We start from the raw sequence: 23,875 nt of genomic DNA, 5'->3' as shown, positions 1-23,875 counted from the left end.
TGACATGCCCGTCTCCCTTCAGTAGGGTTTTGTGATGTGTTGGGGACTCTGGGTTCACAAACACGTCTGTGTCACCAGGCATAGAGATGAGGCAGGTCTGAAATGGTGTAACCACACAAAGAAGCTGTGAGCTTATGCATGGCTGCACTTCAGGTCCGACATGGAGAAAGAAGCAGGGTCAGGGCAGTGCAGTTTAATGGGATTTCCTCTTGCAATAGGTGTATAGAGAGATGTGTTTATTAGAAACATTTCCTCTTGACTTATGCCTCAAGAGAGAAGAGAGCCCAACACGATACTGTGGCACAAACATGTCATACTCGTAATTAAGTATAGCCTAGGAATGTGTTTAAGGAGCACTGCAAGCAGACAAAAACAAAACATTACAAATTAAGCTTTATGGATTTGCATAATGTATTTTTGCAGACCAGTCAGACCAGTGGGGTGGTGGTTGAATGGGCTGTCTTTGTTTAAAATAGTCTTATGTTAGTTCACACAACCATTGATTCATCTTTTGTCATTAAAGTGATCTCATCGGTAGTTGGGGATGTGAGTTTCAACTTCATTTATGTAGTTTTTAACTCATTCTTTTAGCCATTTTGAGAGAATGAATAGCCAGTGCTTGGAGAGCAATTATTATTGCTTAATCTACCTTCACATGACTGTTGTAACAGAGAAAATCAGCCCTTTTTTAAGATTTCAGCAAGAGAGTAATAAATCAGACTTCACTGAAATCAATTCTTCATTTAATGCACAATAGCATGAAAAAGATTTGGGCCAGTGAGATTTCTTTTTTAAAAGAAATTCATACTTTTATTCAGCAAGAATGCATAGAAATTGATGAAAAGTTTTGTTTTGTTGGATTTTTGGTGAAAAATAAATATTTCACTATTTCATATTACTGCTTTTATATTAGTGCAGCCTTGGTGAGCATAAGAGGTTTCTTGTTCAAAAACATCTTACAGACCCAGACTTCTGAATGGTGATGTATACCACAAAAAGTCAATAAAATCTAAATAAATACACTACTAGTTCATACATTTTCAAAAGATTCACATGGACTGAAAACTAGACGAGCGATGCCATCTTGAAAATGGAAATAAATGGAAATAAATAATCATGAATATAATTCAAATCTAGGATTGTTTGTTTAAACGGATCTAAATAAGAATCAATTTCCAGTTCCTGGTGCTTCCAAATGTGTCAAGTGCAGGAAAGTTCGAGAAGACACTTACTGTCCACTGTCCAGCGCTGAGGTTCTGCAGAGCCCCGGCCGCTGCTTCTAGTGTGTTATAGTTCTGGCTTTCTGTAAGCAGGGACAGGTAGAGTCGGACCACCTCCGGCTGATACAGTAACTCAAAACCTGCACATGTATATGACAGATAGACGAGAATTACACATAAAACACTGGTGAACAAAGTAGACACACATACAGATTAGCTTTCAGGTGATAAAAATTGATTGCATATCCTCCTTTCAGTGTTGAGATGCACCTGGTGAAATAAAAAGTGGACAAAACAACAGGGTAGGAAAAATGCATGATTATTATTAGAAATAGAGACAGAAAATCAAAGACACTCCACTTTCACAGATACATCGAGCAATTCAATAGACAAGCTGCCTAAAAAAGCCAATAGCCTGATGGACGCTTGGTTTGTTGATAACGGCAGCCCAATCTCAGGCAGTGTAATCAGGGAGTCTTTCATTAGACATGACTTGAAGAAGAAGCTCCTTCTTGCCGATTCAGGGTCAGGTCCTCCAACACAAAATGCAAAGACATTCTGAGAATACCCAGTTAGGTTGGAGACATTTGCAGCGATAGCAGCGAGCGGATAATTAGCTTCCTCCTGCCTAAATGCTAAATGATGCTGGCGGACACACGAATCACTGTATGCTACTCCAGGGATGTGACTTTTTGTGTGTGTTCCACATTTTCCACATTCCAACATAAGCCGTGGCTCTAAGAATTGCAGGACAAATTCCACTGATCTAACAAACACAGACAGAGAAAGCATTGTGTATTACAGTGGTTCTCAATTGGGTTTGAGACAATTGTTTATTTATCTTTTTTTTTTGAAGATGAGGTCATCACAAAATGGACCATGTTCACATTGGCCTAAATTTTACAATTCTAACAAGTGCAAAAATAAACCTGTATTTTTGTACTAAAATACATTCTATTCTATTCTATTTTTTAAATGATCTGAAACTAATTTATGCGTTTGCATTCACATTGCGATAAATCAAATAATCTGGCCTATTTTTAAAGACACTCAAATTTAAATTCAAAAATGAAAATTCTGTCATCATTTACTCACCCTCACATTGTTCCAAACCAGTATGAATTAATTTATTCTGTGAAACACAATCAAGATACTATTAAGAATGTTTTATCTGTTTCTGTCCATACAAGTCAACACAATCCAAAACAACACTTAATGCCAATGCCACTGAGTTACACTCGATGGACAACAGAAACACTGGTACATCTTACAAATAAAAATTTTAAGCGTGTTCCGATTAATACAGTTTTGGAATGACATGATCTTGAATAAACAATGACAGAATTTTCATTTTGGTGTGAACTACCCCTTTCAAATCAATTAATATCCACTGATAACTTTTGAGTTCTGTAAATTCCTGTCTGGGTCTGAGGGCTACCATTTACTGTGCAACCATCTACTGTGCAACCACCGCACATCCATCATGTTCACTTGAACTCTCCACATAACTTGGCCTGTGCAAGCATTTAGCCAAGACTGAGCATGACGGATATGTGGTGGTTCAACAGGCTGTGTACTTTTTCATTGCCACCATGTCAAGATCGAGGAGTCTGGAGAAGTTCAAAGGAACCTGATATGCAATGATATTCATGCAAAAGCAGCAAAACTGCAACAGGGTGTTATCCACTAACATGTCTGAAATGAGTTGAGAGCAGAAAAAGATGGAAGGGCTGCCACACTAATGCATGTTTGCTGGTGTGTGACTGCATTAGAAAACTGCCTGGCCCATCTGCACTTTCTAAATGTGCACCTAACACCTATAATTTAGAGAGGGAGGAGTGGCCTTCAGGATGTGGGCTGCTCACTACACATTTTTATTTCTGTCTGACTGATGGTTTAAGCAAAAGATCTGTCCTCGACTTTTTTTTCTTTCAGTTTCCACACATTCGCAACCTCAATTACCATTTAAAGCTATTTTAAGTCTCTCCTCCCCATGCTTTAAAATTCTTCTTGAGTGCGTTACTATGCTATAAGACATCAGAGCAGCCTTAGAGAGCGAGTGTATGTACAGATTACCTAATGCATGTGCTAACTACAGTATTATGCTTTTTTACACAGAGTTAAGTGGAAAGTCATGAGTCACAGTCATTCAGATACAGAGCTATATTCTCTCTTTGACAATAATAGCACCCCCTAATAAGTCAGCATCGAAAACGAAATGATTTAAATTGTGGACAGATGACTGCTTGCTAGTTTAGCTTGAACTCAAATCAGTTAATACACACCAAATCAGCTAATTAAATCAGATTCTGTCTTGTGGAGAAATGGCTGACAGATTTATAACCACAAATGAAGGTTGTTTTCTGTGTATGACTGACATTGATGTTAAACCCTACTGCAAACTTATTAATGACAGCACTTTGATATCCGGGAGTCTGTAAGTCCACATTCCCCTTCTTGTGCAATTCTTGGAGGCCGGATTTGCCCCTGAGCAGAACTTGCGAAACGGCACATATTAAGCTGTGATTAGGGATTAGTTACCAAAACGTTCGTCTTTCAGAGAGAGATCAAAACATCTCAGCTCTGCAAATATCATTGATTCCTAACGGGGACCAATGGTCACTTCTTTAAACAAAGAAAGAACTGTGCTATACTGTTAAATACATGAAATGAGCGGTCATACTCATAAATGTCAAAGCCACTGTAGAAACATCCAGATGTCACCCCTGGTGCCTTATTAAATGAATGTAATTTGCAATTCCAAGTGATAAAGGGGAGGAATAATGAGCAGGATCCAGAGAGACGTGCTCTTGCTTTTGTAGTGCTACTCTCTTTTAGTAGGTCAATTCAAATTAGTAAGTGACAGTAAGAAACTAACAATGCAAAAAAAGAAAAAAATATTTTCAATTTACAAAGGAACAACCTGTAGTACCATTAGTAGAACATGATTATGAAAGAAAAGCATTCTCAAAACATTTATAACCACAACTTTTAGAAATAATATCTGGAGAAACATTCTTCAAACAAAATTACTATGCAACAAATCCTAAATTACCACATAATTGGATCAAATCAGTGTTATTATTGTTATTGCTTCTCATGATAACTGAAATAAAAATTTATATTAGATTACAAACTTAAACTTATTTTATTTCAGTTAGTGTTTCATTTCTAATTTTGGTAACACTTCAGTGTAGTAGTGACCAATTCTAACTATTAACGAGTCAACAATAATAACACATTGGCTGTTATTAGTACTAATAAAGCACATATTCTGCATTACCATGTTCTACATCCTTAATACAAACCAATCTTTAAATTTAACAACTACCTTACTAATTAATAAGCAGCAAATTAGAAGTTTGTTGAGGCAAAACTCATAGTTAATGCTTTGTTAATAGGAAGAATTGGACTTTAAAATAAAATGTAACCCTAAATTTTAAATGCTAAAATAACCTAAACTGTGAAAGTCAAAGAGAAATAAAAATTAAAAAGAAAAATAAAACTAACCAAACAAAAAAGACAACAGCACATAAAAATAATAAACCTAAAATTACAATGAAATAAATAAAAATAATAATACATTTTTATTAATTTTCAACGAAATCATTTTTATAATAATATTTATTTAAAATATTATAATAAATAAAAACAATTAATATTACAATATTAAAAGTATAAATAAATGTATATAAATATAATTATTACATTTATTATACAATTTGTTTATATAAATAATAATAATAATAATAATATATAAAAAAGCTACAATAAAATCATAAAAGTTAAAATATAATAAAATTATTTTTGCTGGAGATACAAAATTGTTTGTCTCGTTTATACTGTTCCATCATTTTAGGCTTCTTGGTTTACAATGAAATGTGTGTATACTTGAATTTGTGAATACAGATGATGAAAAAGAAAGAATGGATTCTTCCCTGAAGCGTCTCCAGAGGGAAAATGACTCATGTCCATTCAACTCCAAGCTTGCCTGAATGACAGTCTACCTGTGGAACAGACTCTGCACTTACTCTTTATGTGATGCCCTGTGAGTTGAATCCACAAAGTGGCAGGAACTTCAAATGCCAAAAGGAAGGTGGTAATGGCTCACAGTCAACATAACAGCATCTGTGCTCGTATGGGCTGCCTGCAGTGACAGGAAGTAGGGTAGTCTGCAGGGAATAGGATGCACCAACAAAGCACCTTTCTTTTCTTTCTCATTCTGAACCCCTTATCCCTCCACAGGCCACTGAAACAGAATGGGCAAGCCTGTTGAATATTTGAGTTTCTCTGGAAAATGCTTCTTTATAGATTGAAAGCCTCTGGCCAGCTCTTCAAATGCTCTGGTTCTTCCTAAAATGGTATGTCCCTCTCTCCCCTGTACTCTGGCTGGCCAAGTCCCATTGTGACGTCCCATAGCAGATCCTGGCTGCTGAGAGCAGCTTGTCACCGCTCACCCAAGGAGGTCTTTTTGATTTCCACTAGCCCTCAATGGCTCGTATTATGTGGAACGTTAGTCTTCAAATCACCCTTCCTAACAAGAGCTTTTCCCTCTCTATTCATCCCATCCTTCAACTGACAAAACTTTTCAGTTTAATTACTTTTCTACGCAAATAATATTGAGACTGCAGTGTTGAACTAGAAATACCAGATTTTTTTCTCCAGGTTTGTGTGGGTTTTAAACACAATGGGCAATGATTGGGTGAGGGGGATGTTTATTTGAGGCACAAAGCTTGCCAAGAATAGATTTTCAACAGCTGCGAAACCTTCCGAATGGATAGCTATAAAACTGTGAAGAAAATGGAGGATTGTCATGGTAATAATCCATATCAGGAGATGCTGATGGAGTAGACAATAAAAGATATCCCTAATCTCATATTTTTCTTTGGTCATTAAACAAAAAAACCTGACAGGCTGAATTTGGCAAAACCTTGATCAATATTCCACAAACAAAAATAATGGCAGCTGCTAAACATGTTCTGAGAGATGCATATTGAGATATCAGTGCAAGAGAGAGGAAATTGAATTGCGTTATTGAATTACTAAAGATCTAGAAGTAAGATAAAGTCCAGAATTATCCCTGTATCTTTTTAAAAGAATACTACTTTTTGAATAGTGCAGGGTTGAGGTGTGTGATTGAGTGAGCATTGATGAGGAAGCAGGAGATGAGGAAATAAGCAACTCTGTGAACAAACTTCAACTGTGGAGTTAAAGCAAGCCGAGGAGAGGATCCAGCAGATCTACTAATTAATAGACTTTTAAGAAAGAGAGCAAGAGAGTAAAAAAGAAGAGACAAACATCTCTATGTAACAAAAGACTATACTATGCTTTATAAATGTTTGATTTAGCTCTGATTCGACCCTACAAAGCTGCCTACCTAGACAGCATCTTAAGGCAGACACTCTGGATGTGAAGCCTGTTCAAAAAATCATCCAAGAAAAAAAAAATGCTTACTGTAGACACAACTCTTCAAAAGTTGGAGGTTGGTAAGACTGTTTAATGTTTTTGTAAGTCTTATATCTTATAGCCTATGTAGGCTGAAAATGACAAGGCTGCATTCTAGGTTTTGAAACAAATTATTTTGTTTCTGTCTGGGCTAAATTGAGAGGCTAAAAACGTGAGGGCTGTTGCATAGCATCCTGGTAAAATAAAACACTCTTTGGACAACAAAACCTAATTGGGTGTTGTACAGGTTACATCTTTGGAGCAATCTTCCACTGGAAAAAAAAAAGAAGATTCACCTTTAGCTCTGGCTCATTTAACTTTCACACAGACACAAGGGGCGGCTCGTGTGATGCATTGAGAATGAAGGGAGCGAGAGATGGCATGCAGAACACACAGCGAAGCACTTAACATGAGTGCAACTGCAATCTCACAGCACCGGTGCTATGATCTCACTATATGATAATGACACTTTACATTCCAGTGGTTAGCAACGCAAAAGTACAAATTGCTCAGTGAATACCAAGTGAATAAATCTAACAGATTAAATAGGAAGAAGGCATTATACATACTGATATCAAATCAGTCAGAGAGAGATGCCCACAAGCTAAAAGCACACGGCAGATGCACATTGTGTTTTAGAGAAAATACACAGTTTTGTCAGAATCTTTTCCACTGAGAACTTTTGTATTGTCTATCTTGTCTGACAGCCATTTCACCCGGGACAGAAAGAATATCGAGTTTCAGTGGTACAAGACAAAAAGCAACCATGTTGTTTGAACAATCTGTTATGAATTCTGGAGATGGCATCTATTAGTTTTTGATGCTGTGAATGACTACATACACTCACACACACTCAAACTCTATTACAAAACCTGGTGAGCTGCCTTGCCGCCTACTACTAACACAGGGAGCTGTCTAAGGCAACATCCTAACTGTCATCAAAGTCTCATGAGTGACCAAAGTGGAACGCTACATATGAAGCTCCAGATGTGACAAAAAATGAACTAATTGTGTAAAATATATATTTAACTAAACTGACTATTTTGGTCACACGTTATTTTAATGTCCAGTTCTCAATAATATCTAAGTATTACCTACAAATTTTGCCTCAATAAACTTCTTATTAGTGCATTAAATGGTTACTCCACCCCAAAATGATCAATTTGTCATTAATTACTCACTCATGTGTACGTATTATATATATATATATATATATATATATATATATATATATATATATATATATATATATATATATATATATATATACATACATGTGTGGGGGGGGGGCATAGTTTTGTGACATATCAGGACACAACTTTGTATAATGACACTGGTATGACGCAGGTATTACAAGGAGAGGGTGACTTATGAGGACATAACCCATGTCCCCATTTTTCAAAACTCTTATAAATCATACAGAATGAGGTTTTTTGAAAAAGTAAAAATGCACAAAGTTTCCTGTGAGGGTTAGGGTTAGGTGTAGGGTTGGTGTAGGGCGATAGAAGATACAGTTTGTACAGTATAAAACCTGTTTTATATATATATATATATATATATATATAACATTTTTTTTGAGAAGGATACATATTATGCGGCCTTACAATTTGACCAAAACAAGCTGTTTTATAAGGCAGCATAATTTGTGTGAATGATGCCTTAAAGTTCTGACCCTGTAGGCAGCTTTCTAAACTGTTTCAATTGTGTATGTTCACAACAGGAACAGTCTTACAAATTCCTCTTACTTTCTATTTCTTGTATGCAGCAGTCCTCCTCCTGTTACCTTCATCTATTTCTCCCTCAGACTCTCTGGATCACACTCTCTCTCATCTAGCTGCATAGTATCTTTGTTAGGCTTGTTTGAGTCATTGCTGGGATGCCGGTAACAGATGATATGTCTGATCTGCTTTGCCTGGAGAAGGATGTCCCTTTGCAGGCCTTATGTCATATCCCATTCTTCACGACCCACCTTCCTGCCATCCCATGCTTGAGCACATGACAAATAATCACAAGCTCTCAGTTTCTTTCTCACATGCTCTTTTCTTTTCTCCCTGGCTCTTCATCTCGCATACACTAGTCATCTGATGCCTCATTCTACATTGGCACAAAAAAACCTGGCTAGTGTGTGTGCCACAAATTATAATCTCAGGAATGAAGCCCAGTTTTCAGACAGGCTGTCTTCCTCCCCTCGCTCCTGAATTTGGCAAATGACAGTTTTCACTTTAAAAAGTTCATTTAGAAAATGGCATGTTTGCAAAACAGGAAACAATAAACGCTGGCAGCTCTTTGTGTAGATGCCACTGACGGCTTGCCTAGTAATCTGTGCTTAATTGCATTCAAGTATGTGTGCGTGTGTGTAAAGCATCTCTCTGAGAAACAGAAACATCCTCTTCTGGCTGAAAAGCAGCACACAAAGGCCCCGATGGGAGGGTAAATCTCACTCTATTCCCTCCCGGTAGTTTAATTCAGCCCAGTAATTATTGTCTAAGCCATTAGGCCAGTGAAGAATGGTTCGCTGCATCAGATGCTGGGTAATATTATGAACAAGCCCTCGCCTTCTCAGCCAGTACAATAATAGAACAGCAATAGTAATAAACAGAACAATTATTAATAGGTTTTAGTAATAGACATTGAAAAAACAAGTCCAAACAAATGATTTACTGATGAGGTTTTACAGTGGACAATGGCTGCTTCGGATGGCTCATTTTCACATGCATTGTACTCGCACCAATCACGTACCCATTAGACACTGTCTAACAAACAATAACACATGTGCAATGATGCAAATCATCTATTACATCCATCATTAAGTTTCTGTGGCCTTCTGGCATCAAGTGCTAATTGCAAGCTCCTTCAAAAGACCTAGATGGAAACTAGAATTTCAGACTGATCTGGGATCAGATCACTCCCCAGGTCCTAAATCAGAGAGCTGTGACAGAGGATCTGCCTTCATTTGAACGATAATGCCCAGCTCCAGTGGAGCAAAAGTGGGGCATGAAAATGAAACACTGCTGGAAGAGCAGTTAATTTTCTTCTCTCCATAGTGAGATTTCTATTTCCTGCACATTACTGCTCAAAAGTATTTTTTTTTTAATAAAGTAGTAATATTATTCAGCAAGGATGCATTCAATTGATATGAGTGAAGACATTTATATAAGAGTCCTGAGAGAAAAAAAAAATAATCATCTGATCACTGAAGGATCATGTGACACTGAAATTTAATGGATTAATGGCTGCTTGAAAATTTAGCTTTGACATTTAACAAAATTTTAAATAGAAAACAATAAACTGATATTAAATTATAATAATATATTTCACAATTTTAGTTTTCTCTGTAATTTTGATCAAGTAAATGCAGCCTTGGTGAGCATAAGAGACATCTTGAAACATCTTACTGACCCTAAATGTCTGAATGATGTAGTGTACAATGTACATTCACCAGGGCTGTGTTCAAAACAGTTGGTCAATGACTTAACAGATAGTTTTATAGTAAGGAAACTGACTTCAAAGACATTGTAATGACATGTATAAGGATCTAGAACAAATTCAAGTGAGTTTTAGATATTCCCAATAACATATTTCATGAATAATATTTATTGGTAGAAATTGCTCACTTTTTTCATAACTGTCCAAATTATAAGTGGAAATAAATTACATTTATGATTTTTTCAACCGTTCCATCAATCTGAATATTTTTAATCTTTCGAACAACCACAGATCTGCACAAGGTGGGAAGGCACAGGGAGTAAAATATGAATTATGCTGCCTTCAAAAATTACCCAAACATTTAAAGTTGGATGTGATTTGACATATTATTTTGGACAAAACCCTGGTGTCCCAAAGGCCCAGGTATGGTATGATATTACCTGGTCACCACTAGGACAATACATTTTACCAAAAGGAGTCACAAGTCCCTCCCAAATATTACCTTTTGTGCATGTGTCCCTTCAACCTAATTGTCATAAATATATATATATATATATATATATATATATATATATATATATATATATATATATATATATATATATACAACTTTCATATTCAAATACATAGAACAGCTAAGAAAGACAAACAAGAACATCCTGATCTCAATTCTTCTTATGACTCCATACTCTCTCAAAGGCTAGCACTGCCTCTCAGCACCATGCCACATAAAAGCTGCTGGTCTTTTGTTGATCATGACTGTGGTACAATAGAATCAATATTATCAGCAGTGGGTGGGATAATGATTGGCAAGCAACAGGATGGCAACGCCAGTTTTCTTTCACAAACTGGCACCTCCATGGGTGGCACAACCAGAAAATTCTGATTTTATCAGCACCCCAAACTCAGAACATGAAAGACGAGCTGCCAGGAACATTCTATGTGTATATTTTATCTTTGAGGAGAGCTGGGTAGCTGTTAAACTATACTAAGGCCACCCAATGAGCACAAAAGTAAGCCACTCCAACCAGACTATGATGACGAGCATCTGCAGTCATCTTCAGTCCACTATCAAGAGCATGTGATTTCTAACACTGCGCTGTTGGAGACATTATCTGGGTGCTTCATTCCATGTGGTTGAGTGAAGATGCAAGAGGATGGAAGCTCAACACCAGATGGGATGGGATTGTTCCTGACCGATGAGTCACTCATCCTGCCCCCCCCCCCATATTTTCCTATCAAACTTAAAGTCAAGTTTTCATATTTGAGATTTAAAAAGCAAAAACTGTTTTCATAAAGAGAATTTAGTTTTATTTTTCCTGTGTGTAGGTAAATTTAGTTGAGAAGCAAAACTGCATTTTAAGTTTTTTTGATTTTTGTTTTATACATTAAACCAAATGTAAAATTACACAAAATAAATAAAAAAATTTAAAATAATAAAAAATAAATAAAAATAAATAAAATATTTGCCAATGGAATAAAAATAATGAATAAATAAAAATATTACACATAAATGATTACATTCTATCTATCTATAGTACATTCTCTGAAAACAAATATTAATACCTTAAACAAGTCGCTAAGTAATTTGTAAGGAAAAATTTAAACTACAATCAACAAAAGATGTTTAAACTTTTTTTGTATAGAAAACGAGAATGAAATACTGAAAAAAAACAATCTTTTTTTCAGAGCCATGTCAGGAAAAATATTTTTTATATTTTTATAAATAAATTCACAGAGGCGTCTCGCAGCATGTGGGAGAACGAGTGTTGACAGAACGAGAGCCAGATGAGGCATGTCAGCATAAATGTGAAATGTATAGCTCTGATAAACAGGGATGTCAGTAGAGAGCTCGAGTTCATTAACAAAACATCAGTGAAAAATATGGCAACTACGGTTTTTAGAGCAGCATACCTAATCCCAGCAGAGACAGTTTCCTAATAGAGGACTCGAATGGATAACAAAAATGGATTTCTCAAGTGTAGATGGCTGTAAAACATCCCAATTAAGAATGTTGTTTCTGTTGTTAAGAAGCCCTCTAAATTCAGTGGAGGGTTCAACAATGCAGCCACCAGGCACGATGGGAGGATTCATAAGTGAGCCGTATGTACCGCTCAGCTCTCTTTGGAGAACACGTAAATCTCAATACAGAGCGAGCTGTCAACAGAGGCAAATTAAATGAGATATGGAGCAATGCAATGAAAGGCACACACAGGAAAGGAAAGAAAGCATATTATCTGTACCTGCTGTATAACCTTGGGAAACTTGTCTAATATACAAACAAGCACAACAATCTTGTGACAACAATTCTACAAAGAAAAAAAAATCTCTATAATTAAAAACTCTCAGAAGTGGAAGCTTTAAAAGGTATTACCACAATCTAATCAACAGACAAACACACAAAACTTGAATTTATTAGAAAGTGTTGAGTTGCAACTGAGCAAATTCACTAAACTGTTGTGCCACTTCAAGTTCACTTCAAATCACTAACTTTTCAGGTGCTAAAAGCATTTTAAAAAAGTGCATTGAGAGTTTATCACGTCTGCAGTCTTATGTCTGCAGTCTTACGAGATGTTTTTGTACATGATTATGCTGCCTTCTGAGAGCTCAATTTAGACAAATTGTCTTAATTTTTTTTTTTATCATAGATTCAGCTTTGAGTATGGCAAAGCTGAGAAAAATCATAAACATGCTTTCATTCACATAAATAATAATGACTGTTTTCATAATTATATTTATGTATAATGTAGAGTCATTAATTTATCAACATGTTAACGTCAAATTCTTTTTTTTTCTTTTTTTTATGCAAGTAAAGAATGTGAGTGTTTACATGCATCAATTACAGAATCACTTGCACAAACAGACATAGATACTGACAGCCAACATTATGATAATAATAATAATAATAATAAACTTTATTTTATATAGCGCCTTCAAAAGTAGCATCTCAAAGCGATTAACATAAAAAAATGAAATTAAAAGATGCACATAACAGTGCAGGCAGTAAAAATCACCCATAGTTTTTAGCCGAGTTGTTTGAACAGTTAAAAGACCAGCTTCAGAAGAGCGTAGAGCATACGTGTAGGAGTGTAGGGGGTTAAAAGCTCAAACAAATATTGAGGGGCCAAATTATTCAAGGCCTTATAAATGAGCATGAGAATTTTAAAATCAATAAAAAACAGGAAGCCACTTCAATTTTTCCAAGAAAAGTTGTGATGTGCTCCCTTGCACTGGTCCTAGTCAGAATTCTAGCAGCTGAATTTTGCACCAACTGTAATTTACTTAAGGTAACTTTAGAAACTCCAGCCAGCAATGCATTACAATAATCAATGTGTGAAAAACAAAAATTGTTGATTAACTTTTCTGCCACAGAAAAAGTCAACATGGGACGTAATTTGATTAAAGATTATTTTTTTTAATCTCAGTAAAACATTGAGAAAGAAGAGACACAGGCAAATTGACATCAGGTTTCGAATCTATGTAGATCTGAGTGTCATCGGCATAAAAGTGAAAGTTAAGACCAAGTGTTCTTAAAAGTTGGCCAAATGGAAAAAAATGTAATACTCAAAAGTAAAGGGCCCAAAACCGATCCATGGGGAACACCGGAGTGCACCACACCAACTTCAAACCTGCAATAACCCATTATAACTAACTGCTTGCGATCGGAGAGGTAGAATTCAAACCACTTTAATGCAGAATAAGAAATTTCAAAGATAGTCTCTAATCGGGTGATAAAAATAGAGTGTGATTAAAATAGAGTGATCTATAGTGTCAAAAGCGGCACTAAGATCAAGAAGAATCAGTATAGATAGACGGCCAGAATCAGAAGCCATTAACAAGTCATTACAAACAATACAAGTCCATTCTGATTAGCTCCTGTTTTTGCATATATGAGTCTGTGAGCATGTATGCATGTGTGTGTGCGGGCATGTGTGTGTGTGTGTGTGTGCGCATGTGACATTGTATCTAGGGATGGGGTGGCAGCATACAAATCAAATAGATACAAATAGTATAACTTTAAAAAGGAGACCATTGGAGACAACAAATGTTATTAGTAATAATAACGACAATTAAAATAATAATTTCATCAAGACTGGGAAAGGGTGGAAGACAATGAAGATAGCAAGTAATAATAATTATATAAATAATAATAGTAATATTTTAATAATTATTGGGGTTGCCTCTGACCCCTCTGTGGCTACAACATACTGTAACTTAATCCTCAGCCCAAGTCACGCCACAACGAGAGTGCAGGGCAACAGGGCCCAAAGCACCCCCTCATCCCCCAAAATACCAGCCACCCCTGGCCACTACCTACATGTTAAGATTACCTTATATATCTATTATTTATTTACTCATGTGTGTAGATCTGTATGTGTCTCAGCTAGTTTGTGATGCAAAAAAAAAAATGAGACGTGTAGTGTATTGTAGCCCAGGCTAGGGGCCCAGTGTATATGTCTTTTTTCCCCCTCCTTTAAATATATAGCTCAGGGAGATGGCCGGGAGACACAAACCCCAAGCCCCACCCTACATCCACCCACACATATTTCAACTCCACCACACCAGATACAGACCTGGAATGCTAGAGGAAGATGAAGAAGGGAAGAAAAAAAAACAAACAAAAACACACACACACATATATATATATATATATATATATATATATATATATATATATATATATACATACATACATACATACATACTGTGACGAGTCAGCTGCCTCCTCCCTGATTGTCACCGGCACCCCGTCCTAAATCGCCGCCCTTCACCAGGCTCCCGACTGGAGTGGGTGTGTGAGAGGAGGGGCGCTGGACGAGTCAGGGCTGGCGGCGTGTGATGGGGCACACCTGATGTGAATGGAGCCTCATCCCCGCCGCTGTTTAAAAGCCCAACGCGCCTCTCCTCGGGAGACCGGTCTCTTCCCCGTGCATGCACGCTGGTGTCCTCGTGGGTCCAGGAAGGGAGCGTTGAGGGACTCCCGCGCCACCAAGACGTGAGCTGCCGGACCCGCGATCCGGATGGGAACCGCACCCGTATACACGGCCGACGGGCCAGGATGCCGGGCCGTCCATCCCCTACCAGCGCCGCGGCCAACGAGAGAGACGCGGCCGCTAGGAGAAGCCGCCGCCCCTCGCGCCCCGGACCAAGGAGGGGAGCGCGTGCGGCCGCCGGACTCCGCCCCTTGCCTGGACCCTTCCTTGATGAACACTGCCCGCATTCTCCACCAGTGTCACGGGAGGAGCACAAGACAGACACAGTGGGCGTGGCGTCAGGCCTCGGAGAGGCTTTTATTAACAGAAATCATAAAACAAAGGGAATAAAAGTGGCCAAAGGGGGAAAGTGTCCAAAATAACAGGGAATCTGGTGTCCTCGTTGTGCTGCGGGGTTTGTGTGGGTCGGGCAGTGTTCACCGAGGAAGGGTCCAGGCAAGGGGCGGAGTCCGGCGGCCGCACGCGATCCCCTCCTAGGTCCGGGGCGCGAGGGGCGGCGGCTTCTCCTAGCGGCCGCGTCTCTCTCATTGGCCGCGGCGCTGGTAGGGGATGGACGGCCCGGCATCCTGGCCCGTCGGCCGTGTAAACGGGTGCGGTTCTCCTCCGGATCGCGGGTCCGGCAGCTCACGTCTTGGTGGCGCGGGAGTCCCTCAACGCTCCCTTCCTGGACCCACGAGGACACCAGCGTGCATGCACGGGGAAGAGACCGGTCTCTTCCCCGTGCATGCACACTGGTGTCCTCGTGGGTCCAGGAAGGGTGCGTTGAGGGACTCCCGCGCCACCAAGACGTGAGCTGCCGGACCCGCGATCCGGATGGGAACCGCACCCGTATACACGGCCGACGGGCCAGGATGCCGGGCCGTCCATCCCCTACCAGCGCTGCGGCCAACGAGAGAGACGCGGCCGCTAGGAGAAGCCGCCGCCCCTCGCGCCCCGGACCAAGGAGGGGAGCGCGTGCGGCCGCCGGACTCCGCCCCTTGCCTGGACCCTTCCTTGATGAACACTGCCCGACCCACACAAACCCCGCAGCACAACGAGGACACCAGATCCCCTGTTATTTTGGACACTTTCCCCCTTTGGCCACTTTTATTCCCTTTGTTTTATGATTTCTGTTAATAAAAGCCTCTCCGAGGCCTGACGCCACGCCCACTGTGTCTGTCTTGTGCTCCTCCCGTGACACTGGTGGAGAATGCGGGCAGGCGGAGCCTAGACAGCGCAGTTGGGAAACGTCTGGTGACGTCACTCCCTCTCGCTTGCAAACGTTCGTGAGAACCCAGACTGGGACGGAGGAAAACTGGGGACAGCCTCCCAGCCACACAAGGGGTAAGTGACTTTTCCATTGTCATTTTACCCTTTGGTTGGTTGAGGCTGTCACTAAAACCCGGTTTCTCTGTCCCTGTTCTGGTGCGCTGCGAGAGGGAGGACCGCCCGGAGAGGAATCCCCGCCCACTCCGACCGTTTGGAGTCTGGTTGAGGATGGTAGCACTCCCGTGTGGGTGGCGCTCTGGGGACGGGGATGTCGCTTGGGAGGGGGAATGTGACGAGTCAGCTGCCTCCTCCCTGATTGTCACCGGCACCCCGTCCTAAATCGCCGCCCTTCACCAGGCTCCCGACTGGAGTGGGTGTGTGAGAGGAGGGGCGCTGGACGAGTCAGGGCTGGCGGCGTGTGATGGGGCACACCTGATGTGAATGGAGCCTCATCCCCGCCGCTGTTTAAAAGCCCAACGCGCCTCTCCTCGGGAGACCGGTCTCTTCCCCGTGCATGCACGCTGGTGTCCTCGTGGGTCCAGGAAGGGAGCGTTGAGGGACTCCCGCGCCACCAAGACGTGAGCTGCCGGACCCGCGATCCGGAGGAGAACCGCACCCGTTTACACGGCCGACGGGCCAGGATGCCGGGCCGTCCATCCCCTACCAGCGCCGCGGCCAATGAGAGAGACGCGGCCGCTAGGAGAAGCCGCCGCCCCTCGCGCCCCGGACCTAGGAGGGGATCGCGTGCGGCCGCCGGACTCCGCCCCTTGCCTGGACCCTTCCTCGGTGAACACTGCCCGACCCACACAAACCCCGCAGCACAACGAGGACACCAGATTCCCTGTTATTTTGGACACTTTCCCCCTTTGGCCACTTTTATTCCCTTTGTTTTATGATTTCTGTTAATAAAAGCCTCTCCGAGGCCTGACGCCACGCCCACTGTGTCTGTCTTGTGCTCCTCCCGTGACAATACATACATATACATATATACAAATACATACATAAGAGTATAAATAGGCTAACATTTTCTTAAAGTCCCACTTTAGTGAAAATCTTTTTTTTTTTTTTTTATCTATGTGGTGTTTTTAATATGGTTTTAGACAACCCATGTGCCAGTCCATTCATCAATACAAGTTGTGGAATCACAAACCAGGCTGCATTCAAGTCTTCAAGGCATTTTAGGTCACAACATCATCAAGTAAATAACTTTAACGAATGTTACAGTATCCACAAGTTGTCCACTAGTAAACATGTAGTTTTATCAGTCATTATCCATGTAGGAACCAGCGCAAACAGATACGTTACCTCACAAAGTTAGCCATCAGTCTCCTTGCTTACGTCTAGCATACCAGCTTATTTCTGGTTCAAACATATATGGGTTAATTAAACAAATATTTCCATTTGACATTACATACCGTTTATTACAGTTCAATTAGTGGATCAGGAGTCCCTGGCTGGTGTAACTGAGTGGAGGCGGAGCTAATTTGCATATTCAAAGATCCGCATATAGTAAATGAGGCAAGGGTGAAGAGTTGCATTCAAGCCATTTTAAGGCACGAGAAAATTATTTTCATAAAGTAAAAAATATTTAAATATGTCATTTTGATGATTAAAGATGAGTTCTAAGGGATACAGTTTTTGCAGGGGTTCAAATAAATAAAAATAGTAGTTTAGATGGAGATGTGTTGTTGTGATTAGTCTCAGACAAAGAAGATAAACAGATTTATGACTGCTTTGGTGTGATAGCATCATGTCGAGGAGACAGTGTGTTTTTAATTGTAAAGGCAAGTTTGTTTTATTTTCACTGCCAAAGAATGAAAATCAGAAGAACCAATGGCTAAAATTCATTTTTACCACAATACCAGAGCAGTACAACAAATTCCTTTTGTTGTGTTCACAACATATCACTGATGACTGCTTTTCTAATCTCGGTGAGTACAAGGCGGGATTTTCAAAGCGTTTGCCCAGAAAAGAGGGTTCATTACCAACTTTATTTAGAACAACGAGCATCTCCGAATCACAACGCGAAGTATGATTATGAAGTTATGCGTTTGTTTTCTCCCGAGCGTCTTCTCAGTATGTGTGCTGTCTGCAGCCTGTCTGCGCTGATCTTCATTTACAAACACGTCATTAAAATGAAGTGTAACTCCGTGAATTCTCAACGAAGAGACATGAGAGAGATATCTATAGAAAGCTTGACATGTCTACTTTAAAACTAAAAAAAGTGCTGCCGAAAATATTCTGTGATAAAGTAATCCATATGAAAACAACGTGATGTCCGATTTTCACGTCTCCCTTCATTATATGTAATGTGACGCTGAACGCGCTATTTAGATTCAAACTGAAGCGCGCGGCTTGAATACACCCAACACACAAGAAAAAGCAGCGAGACTGATCAAGTTTTTTATTTTACTGTTTGTTTCGCGGTGAGAGGAATAAGACATAATTCACCCCAAACAGATGCTGACGCATAGTTTACCATGGAGGTGTGTGCGGAACAACCAATCAAACCTGACTATGTTAGTTGACCAATCAGAACACAGTATGCTACCGAAAGGTGGGGTTTAAGGAAACTGACTCTTTTGAACAGCTTCGCTCGAACCGTTTGGGGATCTCTGAGAATTGAGGTAATTTTAAAATGATATTTTATATATATATACCTTAGATGGATTTAAACCTAATGTACAGGACTTATAAACAGTGATAGGAATCTTAGAATTTTCATCTTACGGGCTCTTTAAGGCATAAAATGCAACAAAGGTGCTCTGTGAATAAACAATGGCTGTGTGTCTCAGGCCCAGCTACAAAAGTGACAAAAAATCCCTCAATACTCTAAGCTGTCACAGCGGCCTCTCAAGCACATGTTTATGATGTATGGATATATATCACTCAGAGAGGAATCAGGACAGGAGCAGTCCCAATTCACACTAACCTCACTTACCCTGTTCTTTTAGTGCATATTAATCCCCAGATGCCAATCCCATCTGAAATCAGACAAGACTTCCTATTCATCTGATCTCTTGGACAAATGTGAATCCTTTTGTAGTCATAACACTACAAAGAGTCAGACAGACAGAGTCAGGAGAGGTTATTTTTCCTGTTCCAATAAGCGCAGGTTTACGTCTTCTGTCCAAAACAAAGCCCAGTGCTTTCAGAGGCCTATAAATAAATACCCTTATGTCTCCATCATAACCTTTTTTTTAATAGAATATAATGGGTTAGAAATACAAAGTCAATTGGCATTACAAATGTCATTGATCTTTCGGTTTAAAAAATGTGTCTTTTAACATTTTAAAGGGGGGGGTGAAATGCTCGTTTTCACTCAATATCCTGTTAATCTTGAGTACCTATAGAGTAGTACTGCATCCTTCATAACTCCAAAAAGTCTTTATTTTTATTATATTTATAAGAGAAAGATAGTCTGTACCGATTTTTACCGGAAAAACACGAACGCCTAGAGGCGTGACGTGTGGGCGGAGCTAAAGAATCACGAGCACCAGTAGGCTTTTGCGTTGAGAGCATGTGGAAGCTGTGACACAGATCCAGAGGCTGAAATTTAACAAGAGCAGCATCAGCAAAGGCGTCTCTATGTGGTATGTACTGAAACATGTACTATGTGGTATGTACTATGTGGTATATATTTGCTTAGCTGTTTTGGAAAATGACTAAGTTCCACTTTATGTCGTCTTTTTTTTTTTTTAAGCTGTACATGTGGAAAGTGCAGTTTGATGACAACATCGCATGTTGTTTACTTGATGTGCTTACGCGCTGATAGCTAAGTTAACAACACAGAGATATTTGAAGCAGTTTTACTCACCCTTTTTCATTGGGACTGCATTATCCTTAAGAAATAAACGATGTGCAAATCCGCCGTCAAACTGGGCCTTGTTTGTAAAACAAGCATCTTCGAAATGCAGGGAAGAAACAAAAACACTTGCACAACTCCGTTGATGCTCTGTAAAAATAAACTCCATCCACTGGTCCCTTAATGCTGTTTCTCTTTTGGTAATCTGTGCAGGGTTGTCTTGCCCTGGCAACCAAAAACACACTTCTTTTGTGACTTTTCGAGACGCCCTCGCTCTGATCAGGCTGTGCTCAGCCTCTCAGTGCTCTGCTATACGGGAGCGCGCGCTCTTAGTGCCTTAGGACCCATATAAGGAAATTCCGCTCCATCTAATGTCACACAGAGCCATACTCGAAAAAAACTTTCCGAAACTTGTGACAAACCGGAAGAGGTTTTTTTGGAACAAAAATACTCCTTCAAACGTACAACTTAATTTTTGAAACTTTGTCCATGTTTATCATGGGAATCCAACTCTTTAACAGTGTAAAAAACTAAGTATGCATGAAATAGCATTTCACCCCCCCTTTAACAAAAAATTATTAATCTGTGATCATTAAAGCCTAAAAAAAAAATGAACATGTTAAGTAGATCAGGAGTCTTTTTTTTAATTTGTTGCCTCCAACAATTTGCTTGCTTGACTTGGAGCTATTAAATAGGACAAATCAGTTTACAAAAAAGTATTATTCAGTTCCAATATCATCCCCATACTGTATGTTAATGAGAAAGAGGTTAATTAAAAAGAGACATTAAATGCTATTGACAACTTTATAAAACTGTTCCTAGGAAGCTCCTGACTGGCATCCATTACTTACTCTGCAACATTCTGTGAGAACAAGGCCTTTTGAAACTTTTAAGTAATATGTGTCTGTTGTTTGTATCTGGAAGGTCAACTGGTCTCAAAGCTGTGTGAGCAAAGTGAAAATACACACCAGCAGAGAGACACTCCATGTTCTGCAATACTCAGCAGATTTTCACACGGATGCATCAACATTCTTACACACACTCTTGTTTCCACAGAGACCTCTGCAGATTTCTGCAGGATTGCAACACCTAGAGTCAAGATGTTCTAAAGAGTTTTAAACCTAAATATTGAATGTAAACGTATACTACTGTTCAAAGGTTTAAGGTTAGTAAGATGTTTTAATATTTTTGAAAGACGTCTCTTATGCTTACCAATGCTGCATGTCTTAACAGTAATACTGTAATATTGTGCAATATTTTTTCAACAACATTGTGAAATTCTATTACAATAATGGTTTTCTTTTTATACTTTTTTGTGAAAACAGTGATCCATATTTTTCAGAATGCTCAGAATGGCTTTACTGACACTTTTGATTTAATTCAATTTAAAGAATTCTTACAAAAAGAAAAAACAAATTTCTTTCTTTAAAAAAGTACTTTTGAACTGTAGTATAAGTACTCTAGTTTAAAAATGTTTGTTTTATTTTCGATTTCAAATCTCAAATCTTATATGTGACTAAATATATGAATGAGTTAAATATATATATATATATATATATATATATATATATATATATATATATATATATATATATATATATATATATATATATATATTTATTTATTTTTTTTTTTATTTATTTTTTTTTTTTTTCTTCAATTAGTAGATTCTTCCCTTAATCTAAATGCAGCAAACTCTGCATATTTCTTGAGGGTTGCATGAGCCACTGTTTTTTTTTCTCTGCCAAGCAAAACATTGCAAAACATTCCTCCAGCTTTATGACTACATTTGACTTCACATTTATTCACCTTCATTTTTTTCATTTAAACCCCAAAAAACACAAATGATAGTTGTCTCGTGTGTGGCGGATCAGTAAACAGTCTTTCTCTGGATGTCCTCACAAGCCTCGCAGACTCACAGGCAGAAAAAAAAAATCATTTTTCATCTCTCTTTGTGACTCATCTATAGTAATACATAAAAAATGAGCCACAATAAAACAGTCTCACTAAGTGGAGCTAAAATGATCTTAGATCAGTCAGTCAGAAGGAAAGAGGTATTGAGTGGCTCCCCGATGACAGTTCAGTGGGTGTAAATAGAGACGGACATCTTCGACCATTGCCACATGAACTGATGTTTTCCAGCATGTCTAGTCTCAAGACCCCTGTTCTGTTCCACTGCATTGCAACATGTCTCGTCTAAATTGTCCCTTATGATTAATTTGCAGACAATTACAAGCTAAAGGTCTGAGCATCTCTCAAACGCAGATGTTTCAACCCAACACAGGTCTCAATCTGGCTCATTCTATTGGTATAAACTTAGTCAGGGATATCAGTCACATTAAAACACACTGTATTTAGCACTCTGCTACTGAGGATTCTAGCTGTGTTTGTCATAATGATAAAAGGCCTAGGCAGAAGAGCACTGTTACCTGATACCCAGGATTCCCAGAGGATCTCCGTATTCTGATGTACATTCAGTGCACTCTGTGCAAACAGAAGCTCTGCTCCAAAACCTAGTGAGCTTGCTGCCTACTGACTACTAAGGCAGCACCCTAACAATAATGGAATCGTATAAATGACAAAATTATTTATAAAGGGCAAAAGTAAAACAAAAATAGCAAAAAATATATATATTTTATTTAATTTAAGCCACATCAGTAATAAAGGTGCTAATGTTGCTAGCACACACACCCGGAGCAGTTGGCAGCCATATTGCTGCGGCGCTTAGGGAAAGATACTCTTTTTGAGAGATACCAAAGAGTTGGGTCTTTTCCTGTGCCTTTTTCAAAAGAGCGACAGCTCAAAGGTGTAATAATTCTGTGGTGTCAAAAGAAGACATACCTTTAGTGGGTTCTGTGCGCTTGGGTAGGTCCAATGTGTCATAGTTTTTGTCATGCTCTCCGTTTTTCCTCCCTAAGTGAAGAAGGGGAAGACAGAGTGAGAGAGAGAACGTGAGGGAACGAGACAGAGAGAGCAGTTGTAAGTGCCATTCTATGAGAGATGGAATTTACTGGTATGAAATTGTCAAGTAGGCCCAAGTCTCAGACACACACACACAGTCACAGACGGGCCACACATAAATCTAGCTACTACACAGATATGCAGAGACAAACTATGACACCAGCTCCCAAAAGCGGGAACCCTCATTAAAAATGCAGATCCTTTGTCATGGAGGACAACTGTCTATAACAGAGTTAAGTACTGAAGACCACTATGAGACACAGAAAACATGTCACAGGGATAGTTCATCTACAAATGAACATTCTGCCATTATTTACTCACCTTCATATTGTTCCAAACATATTTGACACGCTCCAAAAACAACAAAAAGCATCTTAGAAACCTTTAGACCTTTAGGCAAAAATATATTTTCAAAATTTGCCAGTTGATTAATGACAACAAGTCTTAATATATTATGCAGTGTTGTATTTAAAGATTATGACAAATAAACGAGACAAAAATCCAAATAAGAATAGGATTTCTTTTTTTTCTGGCAGACAAAGCTGTTGCATGTTTCCAGAAGACTTTGAACACTTGTATGGATTATACTATGTTATGTTTTGCCATCTTTAGCTCTGGGTCAACAATCACTTTCGCTGTGAAAAAGGACAATGTGAACATTCTGCCTGACGACATCTTTTTGTGTTTTCTAAAAGAAAAAAAAATCATACAGGTTTGGACCAACATGAGAGTGAGTAAATGGTGCCATTTTTCAGAGAACTATCCCTTTACAGCAA

General features: G+C 39.1%; 1 protein-coding gene across 22 annotated transcripts in view; it reads right to left on the bottom strand.

Annotated features, from left to right (window-relative positions):
* The window catches only part of arvcfb (ARVCF delta catenin family member b), a 183,376-nt gene that overhangs the window by 10,760 nt on the left and 148,741 nt on the right, over positions 1-23,875 (bottom strand). For all 22 annotated transcript variants that reach the window (XM_052555784.1, XM_052555783.1, XM_052555789.1 and 19 more), the window contains 2 exons: positions 22,980-23,051; positions 1,233-1,360 (listed from right to left, as the gene is read on the bottom strand). In XM_052555784.1, the coding sequence (XP_052411744.1) occupies positions 1,233-1,360; positions 22,980-23,051 (200 nt within the window). The remainder of the gene's footprint in view (positions 1-1,232; positions 1,361-22,979; positions 23,052-23,875) is intronic.

The sequence above is a fragment of the Carassius gibelio genome, chromosome B5 (assembly GCF_023724105.1).
Source record: "Carassius gibelio isolate Cgi1373 ecotype wild population from Czech Republic chromosome B5, carGib1.2-hapl.c, whole genome shotgun sequence".
NCBI lineage: Eukaryota > Metazoa > Chordata > Actinopteri > Cypriniformes > Cyprinidae > Carassius > Carassius gibelio.
Note: the sequence above shows the minus strand (reverse complement) of the source record. Positions and strands in the feature narration are given on the sequence as shown.